The 24,010-nt window shown below is 41.8% G+C and overlaps 1 protein-coding gene across 2 annotated transcripts; it reads right to left on the reverse strand.

The window, feature by feature from the left end:
• Positions 1-1,274: 1,274 nt before the first annotated feature.
• Positions 1,275-21,890, reverse strand: pik3r5 (phosphoinositide-3-kinase, regulatory subunit 5). 2 transcript variants are annotated; one of them, XM_076042780.1, is made up of 18 exons: positions 21,625-21,890; positions 14,350-14,465; positions 11,194-11,309; positions 11,047-11,115; positions 9,938-10,076; positions 9,575-9,644; positions 9,160-9,334; positions 7,491-7,659; positions 7,334-7,402; positions 5,088-6,037; positions 4,821-4,946; positions 4,232-4,363; positions 4,031-4,124; positions 3,470-3,546; positions 2,414-2,507; positions 2,217-2,299; positions 1,930-2,042; positions 1,275-1,644 (listed from the first exon to the last, which is right to left on the reverse strand). In XM_076042780.1, the coding sequence occupies exons 2-18, from the start codon at positions 14,447-14,449 to the stop codon at positions 1,500-1,502; spliced, it is 2,721 nt and encodes a 906-aa protein (XP_075898895.1). In that variant the 5' UTR covers positions 14,450-14,465; positions 21,625-21,890; the 3' UTR covers positions 1,275-1,499. The 2 variants fall into 2 exon arrangements, with proteins under 2 accessions (XP_075898895.1, XP_075898886.1); XM_076042771.1 differs by having other exon boundaries at positions 1,930-2,045; positions 21,625-21,889.
• Positions 21,891-24,010: the final 2,120 nt, after the last annotated feature.

Consider the following 24,010-nt stretch of genomic DNA (forward strand, 5'->3'; position numbering starts at 1 on the left):
CTGCAGCCAGTGACCCGCAGTGAGACCCTGTCACAGGATGTCGTAACAGCGGGCGTGTCGGCAGCTTGATGCACGCCGCAAAAAAGAGAAAAAGTAGCTCAAGTTTGCCAGGATTGCCAAGGTAGCTGCAGTTCAGCAACGGTCATACTTAAATAGAATTGGATTGATGACAGCTTGCTAATATTCGAAACGAACGAACTAACTATACGTGCAGCACATCCATACATCTATAAAATGCCTGCAGCTGACATGTAAACATTCTTGTAAACATTTTAAGTAAAGAAAAAGGAATTAAAAAGCATACCTTGGGTAACATGCTGCGGAAAGCGGCCCCCCACACGACCACCATGAGACTGTCGGTGACACTTTGCTGGCGGCAGGGCGGGACAGACTCACTGACAGCGGGTCCGCCGCTGCAGCCACGCCCACAACCGAAACTGACCAATACCGCGACGCTGAGCGAAGGCAGCCAATCACAGCACGTATCCGCGCAACGAATTACAACCGCAAGCGTTGTAGAAGATTTCCGTCTGAGTGACACGTTGTGCTGTCTCATGTGCGTGCGTGTGCATGTGTGTGTGAGAGAGAAAGAGGCTTAAAGTTTTAGGGAAGTTTGGTGTTTTGTTCGCGGTCAAACGAAAAACACTTAAACCTTTAGCTCTGTTTTCAATCAATCCTTTCGGCTGCATCACACCAACATGTCTCCTCCACATTCTGTCCCCTCCATCAACAGCTTGGTTTCTCAAAAAATAAATAAATAATAATAATTTAAAATAAATAATAATAATAATGATGATAATAATAATAATAATAATAATAACGATAATAATAATAATAATAATAATAATAATAATAATAATAATAATAATAATAATAATAATAATAATACAATGATTTAATGCAACACATTTCTATTTAAATTGCATTATGAGTTATAAATGGGTTACAAGTTTGTCAAGTTACTATTTCAGAATGCGTTTCAACTGTAGTTTGTAAGTCAGCAGAGCCCCCTAGTGGTGATCTCTCAGCTGGACTTGTCCATTCAGTGCAATATAAATTCACACAAAACAGACATCAAAAGATAGTGTGGATTACTTTTACGTTGTAACATCATAATATTTATTATTTATTAAATCATCCGCATGTTGTATAAATCAGTAGTGTCCACTGTTAAGCATATGTAGTCAACACATGATGACTTTACATGGCACAGTCTGATCAACAGTGTGCAATTATGAGCCCAAGTATGTTCATTCAGAAAAAGTACACACAGAGAGAAAACAGATTCATATTTATTTACATATATTCTTTTACACATAGTTTTTTTTTTCCATAATGTATACACATTCAACCATAGGTCACATAAAAGTTAAAGTCCTCAAGTTTCCAACAGTTGAGTCCCAGTGCAGATCGAAGCAAACAGATTTGACATCAGGTAGAAACAGGGAAAAGTAGGTCGTTCCGTTTACAAAATATGAGTCCTAACTCGGTCAGCATTCTCATGGAAGGGCTCCACTGAAAGTGACTATAGGCAGGCAAAGGAGGGAGCAGAAGGTGGGGTTGAGAGGCTGGATCTGGGCTGAGGTCTGGGATAACCTCCAGTCACTGGAGCTGTCAGGTTTGTAGCACACAGAGATGTCGCACCTGTGTAGGACACACGGCAAGAAGAAGGTTCACTCAATTACAATACTTAAAAAAAAACTTTTCTTTTCCCCAAAATTGTGTAAATTAGATATTTAAAAAATGTATTTCCCTAGCTGTATCAGTATTTTGTGTTTTTTTTTCTTTCATTTTAAATAAAATCATCAAATCAAATCAAACTTTATTTAGATAGCATATTTATATATTTATATTTTAATGGAAGGAACAGCGGGTAAAGTATGTCTTATATCTCAGTGAGTTCTCAAATGGTAAACAATCTGTGTTTACCTGGTGACGCTCTGCAATATTTTTTTTTCATCCTGGTCCAAACATACAGCAAAAGTCATGTTTTCAGTCCCGCAGACTTGCACCTTGTTGACTTTAACTTCAGTAATGCTCAGCTGCTGCAAAATAGGAGAAGAAACAAAATGAATCAGATGCAATCTTAGACAAGGATTGTTTTTGTAGCACTTGTTTATGAGAGTTGAGAATGTTTTGCAGAGATCAAAATGTTTCTGCTCTCGTGCTCAACAACCGCAAACCACACCGACAGAATGAAGTCACGTCTCCCTCACCTGGTTGTAGCCTTTCTTGCTTTTGCTGTTGAGTCTCTTCAGGACTTCCGTCATTGTGAGCTGCAGGCACTCCATCTTTGAGTCTGACAGAAAAAGGTCAGGTTTAATCACAGACAGAGAAAACGTGTAATTACCGTGTCGGTCAAAGTCAGCCTGTCACCATCCAAGCCACAGCTGGACACGCAGCCCAAACCCACCAAGTTCTTCTGGATTCTTGCACGCTTTGGTGATGTTGAGCGAAGTGCAGTATTTGTTTTCTCTCTTCCACTGACTTCTGCCGCTAATCACCACCTGAAAGAGAGGGAGGGAGTCCTTAATGCACGGAAAAACTGCATCATTCAAAGTCAGAGGACATGTCCAGGGTCACCCCCTTTTCCCAAGTTTTTGTAAATCTCGTTTGTGACACATTACATTCACAGAGTTGCAAAGTTTTGCAGTTTTTTTTCAGAATCAGAAGGCAGTCCCCTGAAAATCTCAGGCTCCCTTCCGTCAGCAAGTTAATTCCTTCTTGCCACACATCAAGGGCAAGTAAAAAAATCTAATTTTACAATACATTTTGAAAGAGGAAATGGATTTGTGCGCAAATATTTCATGGTTGTTTTGCAATAGTGTAAAATTTGACATTTGTTTTAAGATCTCCAAAAACTTCCACACATAATCGGAAAAATACATATTAATCTGATGAGTTTACCTAACGTACATAGTCAAATATATACTGAGAGCAAAATATATATATATATATATATATATATATATATATAAATATATATTTATGTATATATATATATATATGTATGTATATATATATATATATATATATATATATATATATATATACATACATATATATATATATATATATATATATATATGTATATATATATATATATATATATATATATATATATATATATATATATATATATACATACATATATATATATATATATATATATATATATATATATGTATATATATATATATATATATATATATATATATATATATATACTTTTGACTGGTAGTGTATATTTGTATTATTTATTTATTTATTTATTTATTTATTTATTTATTTGTTTAATTATGTATTTATTTATTTGTTCATTTATTCAATTACTTTCCGGCCACACACTGATATTTCCTTTCAGATAGAGAGACTATCTCTCCTTTGTTGTAGTTGAATATTCATGGTATATTTTTTTCAATCAAAACAATCTAATTGGTTGGATGAGAGGAAGAACACAGCACGTTACCCTGTTGTAGACCAGCTCCAACGTTAGAGGCACCGCTTCCCGATCACCATCAATTCCAAATCGCTTACTGGCAGCACCTGTGTTGAGAAAGAAGAAGGAAGAGAAGAAACAAACACGTGTTGGCTGGTCACGTGATGCAGGCACCAAAAAATGTTCATACAAATATTACTAGAAGCAGCTGATAAGAGGGCAGTATGCCAGTGTTTATCAAATGGGAACATCTGAAAAATACATGTGATCAAATAATAACGTTGTAATAATGATAATAATAAAAGTCTTGAAAGCACGACCACTCCACAGTGTTTCAGCCGCCTCGCCAATGATTGAACTTCTCAGGGGAATTAAAAAATCAGAAGTACAAGTGGTGGTGACGAATGAGAGGCAAAATGTGGAAGTTCTCTGGCTCAGGACATAGAAATAGCTCATGTTCCCCAAACATAAATCATGTTCTGTCTGCACATCATAACAGCTGATGAGGCATTTTACTGTGTTTAAAATGGAAGATTTTATTTGCTGTGGTCCAGTTGCTGGGAAATGTATGTGTGTGTGTGTCATACCCACCCATAGCTTTAACAGCCCGAGTTCCTGCAGTGTGACCCAACTCCAACGAGTGGACAAAGACTTCGGTCCTCTTCTCTCCACCAACAAATGTCAACTACAAGCAAAGATTTTGAAAGAATAACTAGAACGAACAAAAAAAAATTGTACGTTCAAAACAGAAGCAGAAGAGCTAATAACAAAGGAGTGGGTGAGGTGCCTGACCTCAGCCTGGTAGAGCTGGATCAGGGCTGGCCGAGCAGCGTAGCGGCAGTAGTACAGGACCAAGTCAGCCAAGATGGGCAGTCGCTGTTCACACGGATTCTCATACGAGTTGGACTCTGTCTTTGAGGTTTGCTGCAAAGCAAGACACAACTGTGAAACACTAGCCGGATTTTGTGACCTCCAGGTGGAGGAAGATGAAAAGGTGAATTTGGTCTTTACTGTCCCTTGTATTGCAGATTTCTTTTTGAATCAATTCAGTTAAAAAAAAAAAAAAATTTGGAAATAAGAAGGTGAGATTCTGTGCTGCTTGTTTGAAAATGAAATGTTTTTGCTTTGGCAAAATTGATTGAAAAGCCCAGATATCGGCAGCAAGGTATTTTGTATCCTATATGACAAACCATTTTTATTTGTATGTGTCCCTGCTTTCAAGTTCCAAGTTTTGCTGTTTTGCTTTGTTCTGTCACATGTCACAGGCTATCATGGAAGTGGAATGGGAATGTTACTTGATAGTTGTATTGATGAGATCAATCAGTCAATCAGTCAATCTATCAAACACACTTTTGATAGATGGAAAAGCAGTAAATCGTACCTGGCAGACGACGTTGGCGGGCAAGTTTAGCAAGCTGAGCGTGTTTCTTTCGTACCAGGGGTCCAACATCCCGAGGAGGTGGGCGATGTCATTAGTGCTGTCTCCAGAGCTCAGTGCGTGGATTCCCTGCGACAGCCAAAGCAGCGATACACCATTTCAAAAGAAATTTAAAATATATAAATCAATCAATCAATCAATCAATCAATGTGTTTTTTGTGTTTGTATATATATATATACATATATATATACACATCCTCCTACACTTACATTAGAGAGGACAGTTCCTTTCAGAGTTCCAGTCTGCACGGCTGGAGCAGCAGAGTCCTTCTTGACGGGCACAAAGTAGAACTGGAGCCTGAAGGCCCTGCTGAGGCGCGGGCACGCACTCTCCTTCCTCCTCAGGCTGTTGTAGGCCCGCGCCACCTTCCCCGCCACATGGTCGGCCCCGAACACCACCACCCTCAACGTGGCGCTCTTGCTGTCCTCGTCACTGCTGAGGATGGGCCTCCTCCGGAAGCACACGTGCCTGAGAGTCTGACTATGCGGCTGGGGCGAGGCCTCCGGGCTGCGCAGCTTGACCTGCTGCGGCAGCGAGTTGGATCGCTTCTCTCGCACGATCAGGAGGTTCTTCGACTCGGGGTTTCCCAGGCTCTTGGCCCTCGACAGCGAGCGAGGGCTCTTGGGTTTCATGAAGAGCCGGTACAGGTGCTGGCTCAGCCGTGCCGAGGCACTGCTGCCAGACTTGGGCGAGCTCTTGTCGGCGCTCGGCGAGGTGCAGGCGTAGTCGTCGGAGTCTTCGAAGAAGTCGCTGTCGGCCCCGGACACGACGGAATAGAGGGACGGCGAGTACGAGCCCGACGTCACCGACAAGGTGGAGAACATGGAGTCCTTGGAGGCGGTGGACAGGGTGGAGATGGTGGAGAAGGTGGAGGCCCGGTGGGTGGAGCTGCAGCCCAGGGGCATCAACGAGGGCGGCTCCACGCCATTCTCCTCGTCTTCTTTGTCCTCCGGCTCCGCCTCCTCTTCTCCGTCCATCTCCGGGATGTCATCTTCCACACCGTCAATGTCCACTCCCTCCTCCTCCTCCTCCTCCTCCTCCTCCTCCTCGTCCTCCTCCTCATCCTCCTCCTCCTCCTCCTCCTCCTCATCCTCCTCGTCAGGCTGCCCATTAGCGGGAAGGTCATCGAGGTCGTGCTCCAAAAGGGTATTTAAAACATCTAGAGACAAATATGGGAAAAATGTAAAAATACAAGAACAGCCCAGTTCCTTGTTCTTGTGTTATTGTTTGTTCTCACACAGTGACCATGCTACCATGGAAATCTGGGGAAATTGTTTCTCATTATAGCTATGGGGAACCAAGAATTTTCAGCAAAAACCTCAATATATAAAGTTCAGTGGAAAAAGTCCAACTTTGGATGATGAACTACATTTAAAATACATTTTATTGTACAAAATGCAAACCTTAAAATGCTGTTAATCGGACTGTATTCATCAGGCTGTATAACTGCACTCAGTAAAAACATTTCTAGACCACATTTCACTGGAAGTGCAATAAAACACTTATTTATAAACAAATTATTTAACACTTATTTAGTCATGTAAATAATTTGTCTGTTTTTTTTTAATTTTATTTCATTATTTCATTTTGATTCATATATGTTTTCATCTTCATTGTGTATGCTGCTCTATGTACATTTCCCCAATGTGGGAAAAACAATGGCATTCTATTCTATTCTATTCTATTCTATCCAGATACAACTCATATGATATCATATGAAAACCAGTGGCATGGAGGAAAAGACACTTGGCATAGCTGCAGGCAGCAGAGTTTTAAATAGAATAGAACTGCATTGATCCAGAGTGACAGCGCATGTTAGAGGTTGTGGAGATAAAACCAGAGAGGACACATTGAGATAGTTTTGACTTGTACAGAGGTGGGACAGTGAATCTACTGGTCGAAGGATGCTGAGGTTGGAGCTGGCAGCCAGGAGGTTGAGAGGAAGAGCAAAGAGGAAACTTTTAGATGTACGATAGTGTAATGGAAAATAAGTATTCTTGGCATCCCCTGTAATCTGTTATGTCTCACTGTATAACCGTCTCGAGACATTCTCCTTGCTGCCCGCCAGGGTGATGTATTTGTTGTTTTGTCTCCTCTCATCCTCCCCTCCTCCTTCCTTATCTTATCCCCTCCCGGTCCACTGTATAAGAGACCTTCTTCCTCCTTCCCTCTTTGCACTTGCACTTGCATTCATTTGAGCTGTTGCACTTGTTGCGTCTGTTCTGTTGGTTGTACTGAGCTTGTGCCTCGGAGCTCCGATCTTTTATTTTCTGTTCATTAAATTACTTATTCACTCAGCATTTCTGCCTCAGTAGCTTTGCTCTTTTCCACAACAATAGTTAGGGTGGACATGAAGTTGGTTGTTCTGAGAGAAGAGGACACACAGTATGGGGACAGATGGAGGCAGATGATTGGCTGAAAAGAGAGGAGTAGGAGGTCACAAAAACAAAACTACCGAAATTGTCCTTTTCCCAGTGGAACATGTAGCACTTGGCCGTGGGCAGCGGGAGAGTTTGCAGCAAACCTGAAACAGAACGAGCTCAATCGTGAGACGATGGGACAGAGAGCCTCCTCCAATCCCCCCGCCCCCTCCACCAGACCCGCCCACTCACCGTCAGACTTCCTCCCATTGGACGCAGGGATTTCCATCCTCTCTCGCAGCTGCTCCAGTTCCTTGATGACGTAGGCGCGGCCTTTGGAAGGGCTGCTCATGGCGGCGGCCGCCTCCAAGACGTCGCTCACGTCGGAGAAGATCTCCCCCAGTTCGTCCGCTGGCTTCACCTGCACAGTGTTTGCAGCGAGCCTTGAAAAACTGCACGTTTTACCGTGGCGCGCTGAACGTTCTGCACGTCTTCACATTCTGTCGTCACGCAGCGTGACGCAGGTATCAATGCAAACACACAGACAAAACACAAATTCTCATGCCTAGGACACCTAATTGATGCTTTGTGAGAGAAAACCCAGGAAGAAAAAGCCACACAGCTGCAGCAAAATTCACACCTTGAGGCAGACGTCAAACCCGAGCCCGAGACACCACAACACCACCATGACCACTGTACCAAGACAACTCTTTCACAAACCACAACTCCAAGTCTTACAAATCTTCTTGTGTGTAATATCTGTTGAAATTCAGCAGTAATTGGAACAGCTACATTTCGTACCCCAACCCTCACATTACAGTGTGAGAGAAAATCGTGCATTTACGATGTACGGCACTGACACAAAGAATAGTCTTAAGTCTCTATTTGCAGAGGTGGGAAGTAACAAAGTACAGCTTTGTTACTGTACTTGAAGTATCTGTACTTTATTTGAGGAATGAGGACTTTTTCGGACCACCTTTTACTTTGAGTCCCTACATTTCCACACAAATATCTGTTTATATCTAAATATCTACTTTATACTCCTTACATTGGAAAACAGGCTTTTTACTTTTGTACTTAAAAGTATTTAAGTGTTTAAAAACAATTTCTGCTAAAAGTAATTCACTTGTTATTAGAGTTGATGCTTAAAGTAGAGCTACTTGAACTATGCATTTGCATAGTTAAATATATAAGTGTATCATGTTTTAGAGGGTGATTATTTTAGAGCAGCTCACAATTGCTCACTAGTCGAAACTATTACTGATTAGTTTGGTTGTGCTGCAGAAAAAAAAAAACTATAGCAATGAGATTAGAAAGAAATTGTTAAAAATGATCCAAATGCTCAAGCAAGACCTTTGGCTGCTCCAGTCCAGATTATTGTGCCACAACTTTGAAATTTTTGCTAAATTTGCAAACAAATGTAGTAATAAATTCATGTAAAAAAAAATAAATAAAAATACTTAAATACATTTCAGAACCTGTACTTTCTTATTTTTCCCAAAGTATTTTCTTCCTCAAGCATCTGTATTTTTACTTTACTTTAGGATTTGAAAGTGTTGCCACCTCTGCCAGTTTATTTTAGTCCAGATACCAACTTTTACCCACATGCTGCATGTGTACTGTTCCGTCATCTCAGAATAGGATGTCTCAGCGAAATGACGTCCTTTTGCAACACATCCAGAGTACAAAGAATATAATTTTCCTATTTTGTCTTATTAACAATGAACAACTAAATTGATTCCACTTGTCTGTCTGTGTGCCTGTAATACAACAGAAACATCTGGCAAACATTTCATGACAATATTTGGGATTGAGGAAAATGTCAAGGGTGTCCGAAAACGTTTTTTTCCCCCCAACACTTACAGGACAATACATATGTTTCTTGCTTTGCGAAATGTATCACTTTATTTTCAGTGCTTACCTGCAGAGCTGTGTGGATGTGGTGCAGGGGGTATTTGGTTCCAAGTGTGGACTGGAAGGCGTGCTTGATCAGGGTGATGTAGGTGTCTTTTTGCGAGTGCTGAATGCAAGTAAGCTGCTTGGCCACTGAGAGAAATTCAGCCGGCACCTCACTGGGGTTCATCAGCAACACGGTTCTGCAAACATGCGAACATGCACACTCAATGTACTGTAAAGGGACTTTCCATTGGGGGCTGCGACAACACATGCGCTTCAGTTTGTTCAAAGAAAGTAGGTTAGTGTTCAGATCCGGCGAGCAGATAGGGTCAGATATGATTTTGTGAAGCTCTGAGACGTGCGTAAAAAGAAAATCCCACGTTGCAGCGTGAGAACCAGAGGTGGAAATGGACTGACAGCAAACCATAGTGTGTATTTACAGGGTTTTGGAGCACTGGCTGGAGGTGATGAGGCCCTGTTCTTCTCTCACAAGCCTCTGAAAGGAAATCCCTGCGAGGAAAGTAAAAGACGTAAATACTTCATTTGTTCAGCAGCGCCTTTATTTTGAAAAAAGAAGAAAAGATGACATAAAGCAGTGGGATATACATTTTTTTAAAAACATATTTTGCGGCCTCGAAGACTTATGAGGAGTTCTGAAGAAAATTGCTGTCGCCACATTTGGCCGCGTTATATGCAGTTCTTTAATTTGTCACTAGAGGGCGAATAAGGATTGAGACACACACACACACAGGCACACACACACAGGCACACAGGCGCCTTTGTCAGAAGTCCACTGTGTTTACCTGGGGCCTTTAACTCCAGGTTGAGAGTGGAGAGGAGGTCTCTGCACACACTGCTGTAAGGTTCCGGCCAGGTGAGGAAGCAGCGGAACGCCGCCATGGCTTCCTCCAGCAGCTCTGCATCAGGAGGACAGTATGGAGTCTGCAGGGAGAGCACCCACCACAGGTTTGTGTGAGTAGCGTTTTTTTGCGGCTCCACTGCTTCTGTTTTCAGTAACGGCTTCAAGGGACAGAATTAGGACTTCTTAGTTTACTTTGGGCTATTTAAAAAAACTTAGTTTACTCAGTAACTCTAACACTAATGTACACTATTAAGGCAAATTAATTTTCTCTTTACTTATTGATAGATCGTATGTCACACTGTGAATTATTTAGTTTTATGTCATTAGATAAATATAGAGGTGTTTTATATCTTATATATCTTTATATAAAAATAGGGCTGACAGCGTTAACGCATTAATTTCAATTAGTTAAATGCAATCCATATCATGTAAATTATTTTAATCGCATTTCAAATGGAAGCCTTTTTGTCCTTTTTACCAACCCGTAGTCGGCCCATCTGGCCGATTTCTGGTAGGAAATACTTTACATTATGGGCTTAGAACTGCCTTAAAATGCTAAATAACAGAATTTTACACATGCAATTCAAACCACGATTAATCGCAGTTAACTATGGAGATTCTGCAATTATTCGCAATTTAGAAAATGATTCGTTTGACAGCCCTAATAAAAAAAACCTTGCATGTGTATTTCTATTTTTTTTTCTGCGTCAAAGCCGAGAGACTCCTCAACATTTCGTTATGCTTGCATAATGACAATAAAAGATCTTGGATCCCGACTTGAATATATAAAACCTTCATGTTTTTTTAATGTCTCAAGTATGTCACAAAAGCACAAAGTACATCTTCAACTTCTTATGCCACCTCTGAGAGGGTGTGCTAAAACACATCAGTTCTGAAATGAGCCCTTTATGATTTCACAAAAGGCACTGATGCTTCATTGATATCTCTCCCAGGTCGCTAATATCCGCAGCCAAGGGTGTTTTTCCTCCCTTTGAGACCACCTCACTGCCACTCATAAGGAAGGTGCAACAAAGCAAAGTAGGAAGGTACCTGCAGCAGTGTCGAGAAGAACATGATTGCCAGAGGAGCCACCAGCTCATACTGACACTGCTCCTGAACCTAAACACAAAGCAAGGAGATCAGACATCCACGTGCAGAGACACACTCTGTCCCCCGGTGTGCTCTGTGCGCTCCCACCTCTCTGGTCTTCCTGATGATCTGCTGTAGGAGAATGAGGAAGTTCTCTGGATCCCTCTTCACCATCTCCTCCAGGCTCCAGCGGTTCATGGACTGACCCGCTGAACACATCAGCACTAGAGGAGTGACAGGCGGAGATAAACAAGGATCCACAGTTTTCCAAGCAAAAAGAAAGCGACACCCGAAAGAGAGTGTGTGAGTGACAGGGTTGTGAATTGACAAAAAGACGCAATGTAAATTTCAAAAGTGACATTTCCTACAACATAACCCTCTGATATGTCACCTAATGTCAATATTCTTAAGTTTTAATAATTTAAAAGGAATTATGAAGACATGCAATAAAAAAAATGTATCTACTGATAATAAAAGTGGTTTTATAATGAAGTCTGGAAATGTACATTTCATGTACATTCATGACAGCAGCAGTGAAAAAGCTGTTCAAGTCAACCGGAAGTAGTCACTGGAGAGCACAAAGAAATATCATGATGCATATTAACTTTAACAAGCAACAGCTGATTGGTGCATTTTGCTGGTGCATAAGTTGTTGTGACAACAAGCTGTTTATTCAGCATACATTTAATTATATGTATGGTATTATTAAACATAATTAGGAGATACAAAACCCAGAAAGGAATAAAGGTTTTGTTAATGAACTATTATAAACATGTATATTATACACATTTTTTTCTTGAGCTTTTGCAGGTGCAGGACAAGATCAACTGCAGTTCAATCTGCTTGTTGTTTCCTCCTGAGGTCATCGTTACTAAAACTAAAATTAGATTTCATTGTCAGCGAACAGAAGACTACAAAGCCTGCAAACAACCTTTAACACCTTGCAATGGCAGCACGTCTGACTGGATTTATGCGAAATTACACCGAGGGGGCCAGAAAACCAGCACGCACACAATTAACGTGAGAGCTTCCTCAGATATCAAGCCATCTCGGGGTCTCTGGCGGACACGACTTACCTAACAAAGATTCTCAATGCCTGACAGGCGTGTTTCATAACCTTCTATCAAAAGTTTCACTGAGGATGTTTTGCGCGCGGACGGGGTTGATTTCCTGTTTCAGGAAAGCCATAACTGCAACTCGGGGTAGATGTTTCGGTGCAACAGGAAAAGTGTCATCGAGGAGTAAAGCAAAAAGATCTTTCACAAAATGGGAGTATCCAAATTCAGCTGCAATATTAATATGACACTGCTAAAGGTGTTGCAACTTGAGAGGATGTGTGACACCTTTAGACCCAGCAAGTACAATGGAAAAACTTTTGAAGCTTTTCAGCCTTTGAAGCAGTGGAGTATAGTGCACAGTATACGCAGGTATAAAGAGTATACCCACTTATTCCTTCAGTCAGCACTGCATATACTGTACACACTTCTCAATACCATCTGATGTGCATTCTTCAGTAGCGTCTGCAAGCCAAGAGTTCCGATTTTCTTTCATAGGATTGTGAGGGCATGACCCACCCGACGCTGCCTCTAATTGGCTCGTGCTTGTTGCCTTCATTGGTTAGGTGCCGACCCATATTTGCCGCAGTTGTATTGGCGTGTTGTTGAACTGAATAGAGTCGTCTCACATGCCACTGTTTACAAAACAGGGTGTTTATCCTTTGCTGAATGGGCTGCTTAAAAAGAGGAATGAATTACGAGTATACCTACTTCTCCATTGACTACTGCACCACTGCTCAATGCAGGCCGTGCACGCAGGTCGTAGAATTCACCGCCTAGAGTTCAGAGCTGAGTGGTGATGACACCGTGTTGGGTAAACTGCGTCTCTGCCCAGTGTGAGTCTGCGCGGCTGACGATCCAGCCTGTTTTTCTGTCTTACGCTACTGCGGCTCACTCACACACTCACTGCGGTCTGTGCCACCGCTTCCTCCCAGCTGTCTATTCGACACAACTTCCTCCCTCCGCAGCTAGATAACACGGCGGCAGCGTCACCAACAACAGGCTCGGGCGCGCTGCTGGAGCAGCATCTGGTCATGGTGCAAGAAAAGTGAGAACAAATAAACAGCAGGTCCTCCGTCCGTGTCAGCACGTTAAACTGCACCGCAGTAGGACGTGTCGATTGAAGCCGACGTATCTGAGAAACTGTCTACCGCTGCTCTTCCGAGAAATGTCACAGATTAAACAGCAAAGGACAGCGAGGCCGTGATGAAGTCGTTTGGATTAGGGCAAGAAAACATGAAACCTCCTCTCGGTAAGCAATAAAGGCTGTGAGTAAAAGAGCAGGGGGTGGGATTCACTGAAGGTCTGGTATTCTCCCTAACTTCACACGTTAAAGTTCATCCTGGACTCCAGCGGGACGGCCTTGCACAGAAAAGTGTCCAATAAACTCTATTGAAAGCAACATATTCGCCCCCTGCTGGCAGGTTCAGCTGCCTGGTAAAACAGATGCTTCATGTGTTTCAAGGAGGACAAGCAGGTGGCTGCGGGGTGGTCTCAGAAAGAGCAAACAGTGGCTGGGGGTCTTGCCACTGACCTGGAGTGTCGTCAGCGAGATACCGCTGACCTCTGTGACCTCTGTGACCTCTGTGATCAAGGGCCTGCTTTCCAGAACCACGTATTTCAGTAACTTCCTGAAAAACTGAGCCGCACTGATAGGTAAACAAAGGACTCTTCTCTTTTTATGGGCTTTATGAGCAACAAATGTTGCTGTTTATTGAAATTACTGGTAGGTTTTAAAAACATTGAGGGAAATAGAGCAAGCACCCGTGGCTTTTAAGGGCAATGATATCGTTTTGAAAAATGAATCGATGGTGCTTTCCTGTTTAAAGTTTATTTGCAATCGTTTTAACCTGCCTTGTTTCTTTAAAACTTATTTATTTTTTATTTATTTATTTATTTTTTACAGTTTTTTGCAGTTTTTTGTGTACTTATATGCATGTATGCAATATGTTTTCAACGTCACTGTGAGAGCTTCTGTGATTTGACTTTATGGTATAGGCATGGTATGGTATGGTAGATTAATTTAGTGACAGCAAAGGCATCTTCTGTCATTTTCTTTGATTGAAGATCAAACTATGCTTTTTACAAGGTGTAAAAAAGTATATAAGTATCCAAGGATTTGTTCCATGAACTGATTGATGAAATTCTTGATGAAACACTGAATACCACCAACAGACATTGTTTCTGGCACCTGCCACTGCAGTCTTACCGTTCCAGTGGTGAGCTGCTGTGGGACTTTGTCTCAGCCCGTCCAGACATCTGTCCAGAGCGTGCTGGATCCTGTCCTCCGTGCAGGTGGTGTGCTGCATCTTTACCAGTCAGGCTCTGCAGGGGGGGACAACAGACATGTTGGTGTTACATGTGTGTAAAAAAAAAAAAAAAAAAAACATAAAAAAAGAAAGAAATTGAGCTCTTGTTGTACAGGATACATTTGTCTGTACCCCAGCGTCTTTTAGTAGCTTGTCTGAACTCTTTCTGAGTTCCTATGCTAATGGACAAGTCGGCAGCAGAGAAACATTCACTTTGCACCCACAACTATGGCCAACTTAGAGTTCCCAATTCATCTCACATGCATGTTTTCGACTAGGAGTGAAGTGGGAGTACCAAGAGAGATATAGAGAGAACCTAGGAGATACAATATAATCTTCATCTTGACAAATTTCCTCGACGTCAAGCCCATTTTGAGAAGAAGGAAATAATTTGCACACTGTCAAAGCTTGCATCTGTTCCGCCCTGTAACAAGAATACACCCGACAGCAACGGTCCAATGCCAAGGCCATGTTTTCCATGGCCTTCTTTTTGAGGGATAATTGGAACTTTTTAGGGATCAGTCCCGAGCCTCATGATTAATTCCATGAACGTGCATAAAGGGCTGACAGGCGGATGGTATTTAAACTGCAAACAACCTGCTCTGACTGAAATTACAAAAAAACAAACACACCCACCGCATTTCATAGTATGACTGTTTGTACAAAACAGAGAGAGAGAGAGAGAGAGAGAGAGAGAGAGAGAGAGAGAGTCCTTCAGACAAGCCACTGGTTGCAAACCAATAACATGTGCCATAAGAAAGAGATGACTAAAATATATTTTTTCTATATTTGAATTGTAGCATGTGGCTATTAAATGGGAAACAACTTTATTTTTCAAATTGACTCATTTGATTTGACCGTTATTTGCACAACCTCTGAAGACCAGGTGTGGCAAATTGTTTCATTTCCGCTGTGAACAATCATCTTTTGCTTATAGGCATAAGCAAAAGATGGGAAGTCCCATGACTAACTTAGGGAGTCGTTAAATAGGTGTAGGTGGCACATGTAGAGATAATGTGTATCTTTGAGACTGGGAAACCACATGATCAACACTAACTTGTATTTTTAACATCACCAAATAATAATCTAATGACGGCCTGTCAATGTTCATTTCCTTTATCTAAGAGTGTGTGGGTTTACAATGACGTCAAGCAATCATTTGTATCTCTATTCAATGAATCTGTATCTTGTTTTGATCTTACCGTTTATAGGTTTGATCTCGTAATGTTCTTAAAACATTACGAGATCATTGGTACTTAAAAAAATACCAGTTACTGGACTGTGGCAATAAAACATATTAAGAGGGAGACCAAATGGATAAATAATGAATTAAAAATATATTTGTGTTCATATAGTGAGTGTGCAGGAGAATAAAGAGACATGATATTTTTGTCAGCCTTCTCTTGCCTCATATTGGAATTTCCAGAAAATACAGCACAGTGTAAGTCCATACTTCCCAAAAGTGAAATAGGTTCTTTTAAAATCATTTCAAAAAGAATATGTAGGATCTTTTTTTGTATGTGATAAATTGAAATTATCAGTGCAAGATTGCACATTGTTCCCTTAAGATAAGTTGTTGCTGACACAAATTTTTTATAGGAAAAATCCCCTGGACAAAAGTCCCCTTTTCATTTTGATGCAGGCAATATTGCCTCATGAGTGACTCATTTGCCCTTTCACACCAAAACATCACAAAAAAATAACCCACCCACACAGGCAATATTCCCAACAACATAGTTCTTTTCAATGTATCTATACATTTCACACACTGTATGAATGTACATATGCGTATGGCAGCAGAGGAAATTGTCTTGTTGGTGTGAGGGGTCGGAGGAAGAAGGACACACTGTTTGGAGACCACAGAACAGACCAGGCGACAAGAACTCAAATAACCACTGGTTACAACCAAGGCGTGCTGAATAGCAGCTACATAGTGTGTATGTATACTTACAAGCCACTTTAAGTAAGTTGTCCTTAAGAAAGTGGTTGGTGGAATATATTTCCCCTCAGCTTGCAAGGTTTTGCTGGGGGCTTCATCTTAAACATCTAACTCCTCTCTGGACCTTACCATCAGTCAGAGAATTCACTGGAGTGAGGTTTAGCGGGGAAAGACAAAGCGGTTGTAAGCTTGTAACAAAAAAAGATTACATAGCAGATGCTGCGATGATCAGTAATAATCAGTAATCCAAAATTATCGCTTTTCTTGTTAAAAGAGAAGCAACCATTTATCACAGTAGATGTTTCTCTACTTCTGACTGGCTTCAGTCAGGGTTTAGTCCCCCTGTTCAGTTCTGTGTGACACCAAAAGTAATGACGCGTGTCGTGCTCGTCCTCAGACTAAGAAGAAGAGTTTCACTGTAACCAGCTGGATCCACTATAAATGATCTGATTGGCCTCCTGAATGTGACAAAGAGAACATTCGTATTTTCTTCTGCTTTTTTGCTAGGGGGCTCCCCTTACTTAAAACTGCCCATGCATTGATATTGAGTGCAGACTCAAATGTCGGAGAGACCAAAACAAATTAAGTGGACAACAACGTCAGTCTGCACTTACTGTAGAGAGAGTGTCAATTCCCCAGACTCATTTTAACAAGAAAAAGCCACAAGTAAAATCTTTCTGCAAAAAAAATGAATTTTGCATGTTTTGTGTCACGCATTGTTTTGCATTGCGAACACGTCAACCTGATGGAACCAGCAAAGATGTGCGACAGAAAACTCACACAGACCGGGAACACAATGATCATCCTGGTACTTTTCCTTTAGCAAGCTTGTAACAACAATGCCAAAACAGCTTGAGAGACAAACACATGATGTTGCCCTCCGTGCCCCGAGAGAGGTATTGTGTCTGAAAAGTCTCCACTCTGTGGCACTGAGCGCAGGTATAGAGAACAGAGCGTTGGACTTTCGCGCCGAGGGCTTCGGCCATTGTCCAGCCGATCAAGATCTGGATGAGAGCCCAGCAAGAGTGGAAGGAACTAATTAGTCAAAGCCGTGAGGACCACTGCATCCAGTTTTGGCTTCAGTGGACGCAGTCAGCGATAATTAAAGAGGTGAAGACCCTAAATGAAGTGTTGCCGCAAAGTACATCAGCGACTAAAATGGAGGATCAGTTTGTCGTAAACTTGTTTGAAGAATAACTTAAAAAAAATAAAAACACCTGCAAACTCACTGTGACTTTTGTTAAATGTGGAGAACATCTATTGAATGTCTCTAACAGGACACTGGATTTTTTTTTCTTCAAGAACCTTTACCAAAAAAAAAGAAAGAAGAGAAAATCTATCAATCAAATCAATAAATCAAATCCAAAACTGACGAGCATAATACAGACTTTCTATTGGCTAAAAGCTGCATTCAGGTACCACCACTTTGTCTTCAAAGGACTGGTTGGTCCATTCAAATCTTCCACTGGCTACACAAAAGTTGACAAACCCACAAAGACAAGACATGAGGGAGTTATCGAGATACCTATGTAACAAAACAGAGAATTCACACCAGTATGGCCATGACGGAGGACCTACAGCACAGTGTCACCTGCTTCTATGGAGACACGCTAGTTGGGATTGAAACAGAAAAACAACCCCAGATGCAGCACGTCATCAAAGTTGTTTTTGTGCAGTCGGTGGCGATGTTGCAAATGCATGAGTCTGAAGTGTTTCATAAGAGGATGTAAGCCACGCATCCAAGAGAGTCAACAAGGTCACTTCCACTTTTTTTTTTTTTTTTTGCTCTGAGCAACTTGTGGCAGTTGGAAAAGTTGATATAATGTTGAAGAGCAATGTGAATATTAAAAATCACATTTATTTACATACACATTCACATTGAGGGAATTTGGCCTGCAAAAAGCCAATGTTTACTCATGCACCAAGCAACAGGAGATCATATTTTTCAAACTAGTTTCACGCTTTGAGGGGAAGATGCCTAATAAGTGACCTTTTCACTACAGTCCTAGCGCCTGTAGATGCAGTTGAACAAACAAAAGGCATTAGAGTTGAGTTATGCGCATTTTAAGAACGTTCAGTAATATTTATGTCTGCCAGTTTATGACGTGCCATGGGGTCTTCTGTAAATAAAAATCATCTTCTCCACCACCAATGTGTTTCAAGCGGTGGTTATTGTTCTTCTTCCAATGTGCAAACACCATCCCACTCTGTGAAAACTGCTATGTACGCTTTCCTTACAGATATGAATCAGGGGCTTTTTGTCACCTTGTCGAAGAAGCTTTTGTACCTCATTTATATCATTTAACTGCTTCAATGGACACCAGCTATCAAAGCACTTTCCACTGAAAGTAATTTGCAGAGATTACAGAGAAATCATCACTTAAAATCTCACTAACCAAGGTCTCTTGCAGCGTCCGGTCTATCTTCACAGATACCAGCACTAGCACACCAGAGAGAACGCACACCCCCCCCGTAACAGCGCTTCACCTCCACCTGTGTTTCTCTGTGTGTTTCTCATGCTGGTCTCTGCTGCAGCCCACTTCCCATCTCTCCCACTGATCCCATTACCAACTGCTTCCTAACAGGAAGAGAGCTTCCCTGCTCAGCTGAGGAAGCAGGTGCCTCCCTATTGTTGTGTGTGATCTGACTCTTAGGTATACTCCCACAGACCAGGGAGGTGTGTTTGTGTGTGTGCGCGTGTCCGTGCGTGCGCGTGTGCGCACACAGTATACCTGTGTGTACAATAAGTGCCTGCAGTTTGATTAATTGAGCCTGATTTTCACATCCTTTCTTCCTTTGTTGGTCTGAAGAACTGGATTCCCTTTCTCCGCTGACCTACTGGATGTGAACTGGCCTTTAGGAAACAACAGCGGCACGACTCCAAAGCCGCCGGCAGCTCCAAAGTGTTTGCCAGCCGCTACCGGCAGGAACCCTCACAACACAAACGGCCATTAAAGGTGGACGAGTGAGTCTCGTAAAATCTACAAAAGTCATTCTTTTTGCAGCGAGCTTCATGATGGATAAATAGATTGTTGTTGTTTTTTTGTGAATAACACAATACGGGGTAGATTCATCTCCTGTCAGCGCAGAGAGAGGAGAGAACTCACCATAAAACCTTCAGTCTTCACTTCCTCAATCATCACTGAGCACGTGATTGAACGAAATCAGTGTTCGTAAAAATATCATGTCTTTTAATATAAAGTGGCAGCACTGCTCCAACAACAAAAAAGAAACCACTTGATTTTACACACACACACAAACACTTTCAGACAAGCCTCTGTTTATTCCTATACATTCTGTGTGCGAATTGAAATTAATTTGGCCCTATGAGAGACTTTTCTTCTCTTTCCATAGAAACCCTCATCCTTTTTCAAACATTTTGCTTCTTTAATTGTTTACATGCTGTTTCTTAACAACACAATGCAAACACGGGCGCACAACCACTGATGTGTTGTCTGCGAAGTTCGTGTTGAGGAGGTGAAAGAAAGAAGAAAAAAAAAGAAGATTTTGCAGACACCACAGCCATGAAGGAGAAAAACAGGAAGCAATGCTGTGAACAACAAACTGTGTCAAAGTGGGATCCTGCAAACAACCTCCGCCAGCGACACGTCTGAGTCGTTCCCGACTCTGTTGAACAACCAGAGGCGTCAACACGTGCTGCCCCCAGCCGACGTCACCCAGGGTGATCTTCTAGTAATGCTCAAACGTGACCCCAGCGGCACTTGTGCGACAGTTCCTATTTCTCAACAGGACGGGAGATGATTGTACTCAGAAGTAATTGAGTAACTGAAGACCAACGTGCCATCCGCTGCAGTCCTGTCACCACGTGTCATCATGCGAGAACCATATAAAAGACTTTCACAAAATTCTGTCAGAGCTCACACTGGATTTGCCAAACAGCATAAAGAGAGTTGAAAGCAGTTCCGCGTTGTCTGCGTCATGTCTGTTGGGAGTCAGACACAGGTTGGTGCTGGAGGAAGTTGTTCCAGTAGCCTGATCCCATCCACATGATGGCGTGAATGTGAGGAACCAGGAACCTCTTCCCGCCTCGCCTGCAAACTTGGCCCAAACTTGCATCTGCCTCTCTATCTAGATGTGAGTGAGAAGTGGTTTGAAAAAGGATGTTGAACCCAAGGCGTTGGCGCGGGACAGTTTCTGTTGGGTGGAGTCCTCAAAGATACAGTAAATAACAGCCTTGTTGTGCAATAATTAATTTGTTCTTCGGTGTCAGAGGCCAAAACTTGCATTCCGACTTTAAAGAGACAACTGCTTGGACAAAACAAAACCAAACAAAAAACTGTTCCCATTTCAGAGCGCAAACAACGGCTGATAAAGCAGGAGAACGTCTCGGTGGGGAGCACGTGCTTCTGCTCTCGACTTCCTCAGCGCTTAATAAAGCATGATTCATCTCGAGCCGCTGAAGAAAATAGAAAAAAATGCAGAAGTTCTCAAAAGCAGTATCACGGCAAGGGTCGGGAGGGGAGGCATGTGTGCGTGTGTGTGTGTGTGTGTGTGTGTGTGTGTGTGTGTGTGTGTGTGTGTGTGTGGAGGGGGTTGTCTGCCAACGGCTGTTCTCCTTGCATCACTGTGAGCCTCAAGCTGCCCATCAGCTTCACCGCAGAGCAACTGAGTAGCCACAGTAAAGGAAGGTGGACCGGACAAAAGCAACTTTGAAAAAAGATAACCTGTGCTCATCAGTGACAGGGCAGGCACATAAAATGAAATGGCTGAAGGATCACGACATTCTGAAACTCACTGTGTGACAGATAATATTCTGGACTTTTTTGCATTAACACCTCAGTGATAAACATTGTTCTAATGGTTTTTAAAACCTTGCTTATTTACATTTTGCTCTTGTCCTTTTCTTCTAGCTTAATTCACTTCAAGTGATTGTTGTATCGTTTGTTTGTTGTTTTTAAAGTACATCTATCTATCTATCCATCTATCTATCTATGTATCTATCTAACCCATATCTGGATAATCAGAGCACACATTGGGAAACAAAATCAGTGAAACCAGTCCAGTTGCCTTCACTTAACTCTTCTACACTAAAGGTGATCTGGACGACTGAGATCCTTCACATACACACAGGGAAACATGCAAGCGGTCTCCGCTAGCCCTTTGAGTAAACTATAGCACAAGTTGGAAATAGTCATCCATCATGTGGCCACTAATAAACACTGTGAGGTGCCTTTCAAAATCAAACCCACCCATCCACCGCCACTCTTGTCTTTACCTGTCTGAGCGCCCAGCATCCATGACGCGTGAGAGAGTCCTGGTGTCCAAATGCGGCAGTGGAAAAATGTACGTCCCGTTCAGCCCTGCTGCCATTCATTCACCACGAGCAGCGCAGGAGGGGGAAGAAGGCGAACCCGCATCCCAGGAGCTGTCTGCTGCGGCTGTACGAGCACGTCTGAACGCAGGCGCGCACATCTCGCGGCTTGTGAGCAGGAAACATACGAGAGGAGCGCGTGTGAGCACAATGACGAGAGGCTGCCGGCGTGTAGAAGGTGGGAAGTAAACGGCGTGTGGGAGGGGAGGGGGTTAGTGTGTCGACTGCACGCATGTGTTTTGAGAAGCTGCGTGTGGGTTCTGAGGGGATGTTGGCCCCCCGAGAGGAAGTCATCTGTTTGACTTTTTGTTTTTTTTCGGTCTTTTGTTTTATGCTATTTTCACACCAGAGCACTGGCTTTGTTTAGGTGGCTTTGTTTATCGCGTTTGGCAGTCAGAAGAGCTGCAAGGCGAGAGACGGTTTCACAATTGCTGTCATTTCAAAAGTTGTCATTTCTGAATGTTCGAAAACCCAGTGAGAGGAAAAGTTTGGAAAACACATCAGCATTCATCTGCAAATAATGTTTTGGTGACTTATTATGATGCAAGGGGTTACTTCTTTAATTTGGGCTTGGTTTTCGGGCTCTCTTTTTATTTTTGGTAAATCTAGTCACTTGTCAGGGAAAGGCTGGTCCGACTTCCCCCTCCTCATTTGCTTGTCATTTCCATTTTATGTATGAAGTGTGACTGTGAATTCCCCTTCTCTGAAAGGAAGGGTGAATTGTGGTGACATGCCATACTCAAAACAGTTGATGAACGGTGGATGGGCACGGTTGCTGGTTGGTCTGCTTGTTGTTTGAAAAGTGATGTCTGAATATTTTAACTTCCTTAATGACAGCATTCACTCTCAAAAATAAAGGCATGTGTTGAAAATTGTTAGTTTTCCAAACAAAACAACATCAAGACCATCTGCATGTAGGTGCTATGCAGACACTGTTTTTAAAGAATAACTGTGATTTTAGATGTTTAAAGAATGAACTATAGCTGAGTTTGTGTGTTCAGCTACCAGTAACAGGTTAAAAAGGTCATTGTGTTGGAAATGTCACAAGAAACTTTTGATGTAAAAAGGGAATTGTTGTTGCACTTTGTTCACCAACTGTCTTAATTCTTTGCTGGTTTACAGAAGAGATGCAAAAGTTCAACCGAGTCAAACAAAACCTCTCTTTCCTTTCCATTATCAAGGCTGGATTAGTCGAATGAGATGTGAGAAGCCATATTTTTCATGAGAGCTTCATTAATTCACCTTTGGACAGAAAATCATTCCCCACAGATCTCCTGCTAGTTCCAGCTGAGTTCAGGCTCTGCTCCACTCAAGCTTTCCTCAGACACTTGCTACAGCATTGTCTGTGTTCATTGTCTGTGTTCAGCAGGTGCAAGTATCAATGGCTTTCCTGCTAACACAGCTTTACACTGTCTCTAGGTTGAACCAAGAATTACACACCCTGCAAAGACTTTTTTTTTTTTCTTAAGAAAAACTTTGGCCTCTCCAAGTGAGTACCAAAGAAAGTCAGAACAATACATTAATGTTTTTTTTTTTTTTTTATAAGTTTGTTTCCTTTGTTGTTGTTTTGTTTATTTTAACAAACCATTGTACGACTTCACATTGAATTGTGGATGTCTGAGTTTGAACAGCAGTGGTTTATTATGTTCATAGTTTCTCTGATTTTGAGTGTCTTCAGTCAAGCTCTTAAATGACATGATTCCCACGTAAAAAACAACATTTTTTATGAACCCCCCCCAAAAAAGTTTTTTTCTCATTTTCTTCCTTGTGAAGTAACTTTTGATCAAGGCAGAGCCCAATCCCCTGATTTACTTCTGTTTTTACGTTATGCTTGTAATTAGTTAAGTGTGTGTGTGTGTGTGTGTGTGTGTGTGTGTGTGTGTGTGTGTGTGTGTGTGTGCTCCACTACAGCCTCAACTTCATGTTAACGCTGTTTTCTTTTTAATCAATCATGTATCGCATGTTACAGGGAATGCTTTTTTGTCACATTGAGAACAGTATAGGCTCACAATATTCCGATTGTTTTCCGTTGTTTCACAGGAAATGCGATTTACTTTTGAAGGTAACACATTTATCTTTACCTCAAAGGGAAACTTTACATAAATGTTGTTGCTGGTGAATGTAATTATTAGTGCAAACTGATTTACTTCTGTTTTTACGTTATGCTTGTAATTAGTTAAGTGTGTGTGTGTGTGTGTGTGTGTGTGTGTGTGTGTGTGTGTGTGTGTGTGTGTGTGCGCTTCTGTGTGTTCTTGTAAATAGGTCATTTCATGTGACCATTTTTACCCAA

Source organism: Nelusetta ayraudi, unplaced genomic scaffold, assembly GCF_046127955.1.
Source record: "Nelusetta ayraudi isolate G7.1 ecotype Tasmania unplaced genomic scaffold, CSIRO-AGI_Nayr_v1 ptg000004l, whole genome shotgun sequence".
NCBI classification, from domain to species: Eukaryota; Metazoa; Chordata; class Actinopteri; order Tetraodontiformes; family Monacanthidae; genus Nelusetta; species Nelusetta ayraudi.